Source organism: Akebia trifoliata, chromosome 11 (genome assembly GCF_017979445.1).
Source record: "Akebia trifoliata isolate Shusen 1 chromosome 11, ASM1797944v1, whole genome shotgun sequence".
Taxonomy (NCBI): domain Eukaryota; kingdom Viridiplantae; phylum Streptophyta; class Magnoliopsida; order Ranunculales; family Lardizabalaceae; genus Akebia; species Akebia trifoliata.
In genome coordinates, this window is record NC_141385.1 from 4800020 (window position 1) to 4809270 (window position 9251).

Consider the following 9251-nt stretch of genomic DNA (forward strand, 5'->3'; position numbering starts at 1 on the left):
GGAGGGTGATAAGTTATAAGTGTTTGATTTGAGAGAATGGATAGGATAGGTTAGGGTAGGGTTATGGGTTGAATTAATTTTTGGAAGGAAGTAATGAAGTTAGTTGGTTGATTAGATGAGGGAGGTGGAAGGGGGTAATGACATGTGTCATATTGGGTGATTGGTTGTGATATTGGGCTTGGGTGGAGAATTGGGCTTGGGTAATGTGTTGGATTAAAGAATGGTTGGATTTTAGGTTGTAGGTTGGACTTTGGTGTTTTGATGAGTAGGGTTAATTTAGATGGGTTTAGGTGATGGGTTTAGTTTGGATTGGGTTGAATAGGCTTAGACTTGGGTTGAGTTGGGTTTAGGAGGATGGTAAGAGATTTGGTTCGTGGGCCACGTGAGAGGCCTTGGGCCATTTATTGAGAAATAAATGATAAAAGTCATTGGATTTTTGCAGGTTTAGGCTTCGGAGCCCATTTCGATTTCTACGATTTTTGAGGCATTTTGCGTCGAGGGCCCGATCAAATTTGGGTGTTTACAGGAACAAATTATTATTAAATTGATACTTAGCAAATGATATGTTATCTTTTAGAAGGACAATTTTTCTTATAATGATTTTGAAATATATTTTTTCATTCAACTCTTGAGAATTGGAACCGGCGGGTGCTCATGATTTTTGGTGATTCCGATTCCACTTATTTTAAAATTTCATTCGGAATCGGAACCAATAAGAACCAAACTTGATAAAATATAGTGGTTATGATTCTAATTTCATAGGAATTGACCTATTGACATCCCCAATGAACACACTCTCAACAATAGGGTTGCAACTCGGGCAGGTTGGGGATCAACCCGTGCCCCCAAACTTGACAAACACCAACCCGCAGTTGTGCCCAACCCAACCTTAGGTTTCAAATGATAAACCCTAACCCAACTCAAATTTGGGTTTTTTAGGTTAGTTTATTCCCCATCAATGCTAGATAATTTAGCAATGATAAGGACCAATATAAACAAAAGTGGTATGTAAGGAGAACTTAAAATTTATAATTATCTATCTTAAAATTGTGTTTCAAAATTTACATATATAAAATTATAGAATAATTTAAAAAATACAAAAAAATTATAATTAACTAAATTTATCATCTTATTTCACTTTTGTTAGTCTTAATTTCCAACAAAATAAACATTTCCATTGTATGACAATGTTAAATTACATAAATAAAAACATTAATAACTAAGCAATTGTTTATTTTATGAAAATAATCGTACATTAATTTTTATAAATAAAGAAACAATAATATACATATTAAGTGAATGCAAAAATTTCAGATATAAGAAATATTATTAAATTATAACTATATTAAGTTCGGGATGGGCTAATTAGGTTGCCCAATGCCTATGCCTGAACCCAACCCTATTTTAATTGGGTATTTTATTTTGTTGCCTATATCCGAGATCGAATCCAAGCTAATTATGCCTGGGCCTGAACTTTGCAGTCCTAGACAATAATAAAAGATATAGCAAATGATGGATGAGAGCATTATGGTCATTTTCTATTAGCCTCTCAAATAAAACCTTGGTCAATGAGTAAATCATTATTTAAGAACACAGAGGCATCTCAAATATGCACTAAAACTCAAAAGGGGTTTGTTTGAAAATTACGTAGATCTTTAAAATCTTTTCTAATAAATGGTTCTTATAAATATAGACCGTTCCTCGTGATCTGTGCCGTCCCTCTCGGTGCTCTTAAAAAGTTACACAAAACCCAAGCTTTAGAAGCAGAAAGATTACAAACGGAAGGGTTTTTGATTGAGTGAAAGAGAACCCCAAAAACCAGAGAGAGAAAGAGAGGGTGCAAGAGATTCAATGGTGGCAGGGAAGGTGAAAGAGGCAATGGAGTTGCAGAGATCTTCGTACTCTGTGAGTCCAAAACCAGAGACTCCAAAGTACTTCCCTTCTCCAAGTTCAGGAAAAGCTCCGCCGAAGACCGTTTTCTCTCGTTCATTCGGTGTCTTCTTCCCTCGCTACTCCTCTCAAGTTCAACCTCGCCCACCAGATGTTACAGAGCTCATTCGCCTCGTTGAAGACTTGCATGAAAGAGAATCTCGCCTTCAAACACAACTTCTGGAGCAAAAACTCTTGAACGAGTCCGCATCGCACATTCCGTTTTTGGAGAGCGAAATCTCATCGAAGGATTCCGAGATTGAATGTTCCATGAAGAGGATTGAGTTCTTAGAGGTTGATAACGATAGTCTTAGAGGAGAAATCGAGAGGTTAAATGCGAAGATCGAAGAAGAAAGAAAAGAAAGCGAGAAGAAGATGAAGGAAATGGAGGAGGAGATTTCGGATCTCAAAAGAATAATTTCGGAGCGAAATCGAGTGGAATCGAAGGTGATTTGTAACGAAACAGGGGAGATTGATGAGTTCTCATCATCTAATAAGTTTCAAGGCTTAATCGACATGTCTGCTAGATCAAATCTCTTGAAGAACTTGAAAAAATCAGCAAAAATGGCCGATATTGCTTCGATCGATGAGAATCAGAAGCTTAAAGTTGTAGTAGATCCGAAAAAAGAAGAAATCTCAGAATCTACAATTTCATCTCTCAAATGTCGAGCTCCTAGGGTTCCAAAACCTCCTCCAAGACCTTCTTCATTATCGATTTCTAGTTCTACTTCTGTTACAGAGATCAGATCTTCGTCCGAAGAGACGAAGAATCTAACGAGTCTGCCTCCGATTCCTCCACCTCTGCCACGTGTCAAATCCGCACCGCCTCCACCACCACCACCACCTCTACCATGGCCAGCAAAAGGAGCCGCAGAGAAGGTGAAGCGAGTGCCAGAGGTCGTTCAGTTCTATCGATCTTTGATGCGAAGGGAATCAAGAAGAGAATCTGGTGTCGGAGTTTCAGATATTCCGGCGGCTGCAAACACTCGTGACATGATCGGAGAAATCGAGAATCGGTCGGCTCATCTTCTCGCTGTAAGTTCCCTCCCTCTCGATTACGAAATTGGTGTTTTGAGTTTAATTATGTGATTTTACTAAATTACCCTTATTAGAATGACTAGTCATTGTGCGTTCGTAGTTTGCGCCAATGAAGTTTTCTTTTGGAGTCTTGTTGCTTTTTCAGTCTTCTTTCTAGATTTCCCGGTCTATTGGGCAGGCTTTTATTTCTATTTGACTTAAAAATCCCTACTAATTTCTAAAATTCCTAAAATACCCTTTTGAATTGGAAATTGAATCATGAAACGACCCTTCAATGCCTTAGCTTTTAATTTGTGGGGAACTTGGGTAAAAGATTTTGTACTCCCAGGAGTTGGATAACTATCCAATACTTTATTGGCCTACACTTCAAAATCCACCTCTCAGATAATTTATATTCTAACCATCAAATAGTTTTATGGATTGATTCATCAATGGGAGAAAAAATTCTCTATCAAATGGTTAAATACGTTTTTCATTCCAATAATGGTGGACCACGTGGCACAAAATGTTCGGTAGATATACACTTATCCAGCTACCCGGGATACCATATCTAAACTTTTTTTTTTTTTTTTTCCAATCTCAGATGTGCACTTTTGGCGGTAAACTTTAATAATTTTCTAATTTAATATAATATTCTCCGTGCAATTTTTTAGTGGTCAATCAGGTAAAGTGGATTGGAAGGCCTCTTCGTCCTTTTTGTCTTCTTTTATGTTTCGAATTTGAGTTTTGTGGCTGAAGTAGGTCAACAACTTCAAAATAAAGACAAAGCCACTCAACGAATGGTCGTTAAAAGTTGGAGGACACAACAGTCAATAGGAGAAAGATCAAGGGCAGTTCATGGAATTTCACCACTGATCATTCTTCTTTCTTTTTTTTCCTGTGTTCAGATAAAGACGGACGTAGAAACACAAGGAGATTTCATCCGATTTTTAATAAAAGAAGTCGAGAACTCTGCCTTTACAGACATAGAAGATGTGGTGGCCTTCGTTAAATGGCTCGATGACGAGCTTTCTTACTTGGTACTGCCCCTTAAAACCCGTTAAAACTCCACACAAAACATGTGAAATTCTCAAAATATCTTCACAGAGACAATGCACTTCTTTTTAGGTGGATGAGAGAGCAGTACTGAAGCATTTCGATTGGCCAGAAAGCAAGGCTGATGCATTGCGAGAAGCCGCATTTGGTTACTGTGATCTGAAGAAGTTCGAATCGGAGGCTTCGTCTTACTGCGATGACATTCGCCAACCTTGCAATACTGCACTAAAGAAGATGCAAGCGTTACTAGAGAAGTAAGATTTATATTCAATTATCTTCGGGACTTTTTATTTTTTTGGCTGATTTAGACATACCCATCCACGTTTGGTGAATGTTTGAGATATGCTATGTTTTCATGACCTTGATCTTCCCTTGTAAAAATGTAAATAACCTAAATGTCTTCACTTCCACTTCTTGCCAAAAACCTTTGATTTTTCTACTTGAAGTCTGTCATTTTCAAGTTTTTAATCTCTCTATGGTATATTATGTGGGAAATTTTTTTCCTTAGTGGTTGAGATGGTGGATTGAAATTGAGGAGCTTAAAGATGAATGGTTTTTGGAAGAAACAATCAAGAGTCGCTTATGGAGGATGAAAATGAGAAGCTTGAAGGTGACTGGTTTTAGGAAGAAACTAAATAAGGGTTTCTAGTTACAAGTTGAAGATGGGGGAAGTTAGGTCATTTTTCAGTCAAGAATAAAATACCAAGGCCAAGGAACTTTTTTCATTAGTTTGAAAACACAGGACAAATCTGAAATATTCACCAAAATTTGGAGACCTAGGTCTAAATCACCCATCTTTTGACACTAAATTCCTAAAATAAAAACCCTTATATTCTATTGTTAGTGTAGTGGCAAAATTGATATTTCATCTTAATAGTGTTTTGACTCTTGACCATTTAAAAAACCGGCTTTGTAAACTAGTTTGGAATGTGTGGTCCCAGTAAATAAGATGATTACTCAGCATGATATTGTTAATCGTCTTATCTCAATATTCACCAAAATGTGTTGTTGGTTTATCTAAATTACAGTTTTGAGCAAAATCTAATATTAGCAATACTAAATTGCAACTAATGTGTTTTCATTGATACAGATTAGAGCATGGTGTACACAATTTGTCACGCACGAGAGATTCCGCAACAAAGAAATACAGAGAATTCGATATCCCTACTGAATGGATGCCTGAAACTGGATTTGTTAGCCAGGTATTAATATAATCTGTTTTCCTTTTTTGATTTTTCAAGGCTTTAGTGTATCGGACGAGTGTTATAATAATTGAGCATCCTTGATCGAATGTAATAAATTGACTCATCATTCAGTGAAACTTCCTTGACTGCATCTCCATCTTGCATCCAAAACCATGATCGGATGACACATGGATGTAGTTCACAAAATATTAAACTCTAAAAATTATTTTTCACCGTTGAATTTTTATTTTAAATTTGAGAGTCTAGTTACTGTTCATTTTCAAAACCTTGGATCAAGTCCAGGAAAATTTTAATTTTAATTTTTTAAATTCTGAGTTTACAATGAAATCTAGAGGGGTTGTGGTGTTGGATTGCCAATGTGCCAATCCATGTGGGCCTAAAAACCCTTATTCAATCCATGGCTAGTTTGACTCTTATTCAATCATCTCCCACCATACTTTTACAAATCATCCTAGATCGAGATGACTTGCCCCGAGTCATCTCAACATCGTTTATCAACCAAGGGGATTTTCAATGTGAATCATCCTTCAACATTGACTTGTCCAAGATCTGATATTAATCGTCCAAGTTCCAACATCTTGAAAATATCAACCCAATTTGAGTCAATTTGATGTATTTTTATAAGAATAAATATTATTCTTGTATTTTAAATATTTATGGTTTAATTAGAAATTTTACTCTTTTAATCCATCTTATTTTATAAAAAATTTATGATTATTTGAATACAAAATTACTGAGTTGAACTGTTTATCTCTTCTGAGACGAGGTCTACTCAATATCGGTGGATGACAAGGCGAGATGAAATACGGGGTTCTAAAACTCTCTCTCATACATATATATTGATAAACCACACAGGCACAGATAAAATGACAAACCATTAGTTAAACAATACTGAATATAGGGTGGTCCCTGGGGACAAAATTAGATCTGTTTGATAGTGCCAAGAAATAACAAGGCTTAAAACCAGTGTTTGAGAAAGGACAAAATAGATACCTCTTTACAAAGACTTTGGTTTATTTTATTTTTTATCAACGCACGCCTGCATGGGAACATGTGTAGGTAGGCTCACAGACCCCTAGATTTATTAGTTTATTTCTACTTTCTTAGTTTTACTTACACGACAGAGCATCAGATTCTCTAAAACACTTCTTAGAACACAAAGATCTGAATGTTCTTGCATAATATATTTAAACTAAAGCAATTAAGAACATAGGCAGTTTTCTTTGTGCTTCTTTCACAAGTAACTTAGCTCAGTATAACTTTCTTTGGCACTGGAGCATGACCAATAAAACTGCACAGTTCAAGGATAATGGATATGGATCTTAATTTAGTGAGCCAACCGATTCTATATATTTGATCATCATACTGGCAGAACAACATGAAACCATCCAACTGAAATAATTGGATATAAAAACAAAAAAGCTTCCCTTATGGGAAGAAATCAACCTGATCTGCAACAATTTTTGTTGAGGAGGGTCTACATCAACATGACTGGGATTTAAGGGGAAAAAACAAATTTCCTAGAGATCAAATCCTAGGGATACACATTTTCCTAGAGATCAGTTCCCATGGGTTGAGACTAGCATTTTCCAATTTAACAAGTCCTGAAAATTTGGATTTGAGATGTTGTGTTGTCTAGAACAATAATTGAACAATGTGATAGGATATCTTCTGATATGTAACACATTTATGGACATTAAAGGATATATTTAATGTTACAATAAAAATTTCATTTCGAAAGTGTATAAATTTATGAGGAATGTTCACCAATATCTTGATGTGAGAAATAAAATCAACCTGATCTAATCTGCTTCTACATCTTTATGCTGAACAATGATGCCTGTTAGGTAAATTTTTGGCTCAAGGGTCGCCTAATTTTTTATTTTATTACTAAATGTAAACCATATAGTTTGAAGGGAAATACTATGGCAATGCAGGACATTTCTAAGTTTTCCTCCTTTCGTAAGAAGATTGAAATTCAAATGAAGTTGTTTATGTTAACTACACAGCACCACTGAGTAGGGCTATGTAATTTGTTTAAAGAAAAAAAAAAATTAAATATCACAATTGAGTGCAATAAGATTGGTATTAAAATCAGTCTTTTAGGTCCTGTCCAGGGATTTAATGTACCATTTGTTGCATTTAGATCTCTGCAGTTTTAAGTAAGAAACAAAAACTAGAGTTTGGTAAACAAATATGTTTTATATCATTGCAGATCAAGCTGGCCTCTGTGAAGTTAGCAATGAAGTACATGAGAAGAGTATCTGCAGAGCTGGAAGCCGCAAGTGGTAGTACTGAGGAAGAAGAGCTGATGCTTCAAGGCGTAAGGTTTGCTTTTCGAGTTCATCAGGTAAATATTTCTCTTCTTTAAAGGGATAAAATATTTTGTTCGTTTCATTAATTTTGATTTCTAATTGGGGGTTGTCATTTTTCTAGTTTGCTGGAGGTTTTGATGCGGAAACAATGCGAGCATTCGAAGAGCTGAGAAACAAAGCTAGTTCATGCCATATACAGTGGCAAAACCATCACCAGAAGCTTGTTTGCAGGTCTACATCTTGTTAACCTGTATTAAACTCGGCTTCTAAATTGCTAGGAGTTTTCCTTGTAAAGATGAGAACATTATGATTTTGAAATGTAGTGGTTGTAGTCAATCCTATTAAAAGATCAAAACACAAACTTCACACTACTCATACTGCAAAATATATTTCACAATGAGGATTGTAAAGCAACATCAGGTCAATCTAAACTGATCTGATGGGTGGGATCAAATTTGGGTTTGATATTTTTATAACATAATGATCCATCCTTATTGGTTCTCAATTTCTAATCCAAATCTGCTTTGATATGCTGTAGGATCAGCTCAGTTAATGGAGTATCAACTAATTCTTCATGAAAAGTTATAAACTACTCAATGTAATAACTAGTCCAATCTTTAATGTTCTATCCAAATAATTTTGAGGTACTCTGGGTTTTGGAGAAATTTACAGGTTCTCAACTTTTTGCAGCCGTGAACTCTGTAAGTGGTTTGCTCTGAATTGTTCGATACTTGGCTTGGAAGGTTGGTCCTCAACATTGTTGAAAGACTATAAATTGCACATTTTCCATAGAGTTGCTCAGAATGAGCCATGCCTTTCTTGAGAAACCCACACGTCCAAAATGGACAATCAAAGCTTTGGTTTGCCAAGTACCAAATGAAAGACTCTTTGTTTAGGAATGGTGGAATTACAGATGGAAGATTATGTTGAAACAAAATGAAGATACAATGTGGTTTGGTAGATTGCCTACGTCGCGGAGGAGCGGGAGAAGAATCAATTATCAACGATAAAGATTACAGACTCTGCCCATAACCGCAAGTAACCTCGTAGAATAAAAATATGAAAAAATCCTACTCGAAAATGAATTAAGGTTTGGATTAAGGCTCTATGAATGATGGAGATGGACATCCACCTTGACGTGCTGGGTAAATTATACATGATTTAGACGGCCATGATTGGTTACGTATACGTTGCTCTTCTATTCTATTATAAAATTCTATATTAATTTAATGAAAATGTTTGTCTTTCCCCATCTTTGGAACATATTAAACTAATAGTTAAGATAGGTAGTTCTTAGCTTTTATTTATGATGATTTTCTTGGGTCCCATCATCCTAAATTATTCTATCAAATACTAAGATTTTCGAAATATAATTCGCGTCATGTTAGACCTCAGATGAGTAAATGTGATGGACGACTCACATTGAGTCTTTCACTGGGTTACTTCCATGACCTGAATGAAAACCCAAGAACAGCCGGCCAGAAAGTATCAATTTATGCTTTGGCAAGGCTTTCTTTAAGGACCATAATTTAATTGTCGGTCTCATGAAAGAAACAGATTGAATTATAGAATTAGTAGAACAGAATGTGGAGGCAGCGGAGCAACATACACGGACTAGGCTTCACTTTAACGGCCACTCTACGTATGCAACAGGCTCTATCAAGAAAAATCTGTGACTATATAAACTCAACTTCTCCAAAACATTTGGAGTATCCCTTCAAACCATAAC

The 9251-nt window shown here is 35.8% G+C and overlaps 1 protein-coding gene across 2 annotated transcripts; it reads left to right on the forward strand.

The window, feature by feature from the left end:
• Positions 1–1802: 1802 nt before the first annotated feature.
• LOC147390492 (protein INCREASED PETAL GROWTH ANISOTROPY 1-like) lies at positions 1803–8253 on the forward strand. Of its 2 annotated transcripts, XM_086417325.1 has the most exons (7): positions 1803–2964; positions 3855–3986; positions 4075–4256; positions 5093–5204; positions 7423–7557; positions 7644–7753; positions 8061–8253. In XM_086417325.1, exons 1-7 carry the CDS (start codon positions 1852–1854, stop codon positions 8098–8100), a joined length of 1824 nt encoding a protein of 607 aa, XP_086273451.1. In that variant the 5' UTR covers positions 1803–1851; the 3' UTR covers positions 8101–8253. The 2 variants fall into 2 exon arrangements, with proteins under 2 accessions (XP_086273451.1, XP_086273452.1); XM_086417326.1 differs by lacking the exon at positions 8061–8253 and having other exon boundaries at positions 1804–2964; positions 7644–8028.
• The last annotated feature ends 998 nt before the right edge of the window (positions 8254–9251 follow it).

What these genes read in the sequence shown, in the direction of transcription:
- LOC147390492 (XM_086417325.1), top strand. Translation starts at nt 1,852, where the DNA reads ATGGTGGCAGGGAAGGTGAAAGAGGCAATGGAGTTGCAGAGATCTTCG. An exon ending in ATGACGAGCTTTCTTACTTG is followed by an intron (nt 3,987 to 4,074) that starts GTACTGCCCCTT and finishes ACTTCTTTTTAG; the next exon opens with GTGGATGAGAGAGCAGTACT. An exon ending in AAACTGGATTTGTTAGCCAG is followed by an intron (nt 5,205 to 7,422) that starts GTATTAATATAA and finishes ATATCATTGCAG; the next exon opens with ATCAAGCTGGCCTCTGTGAA.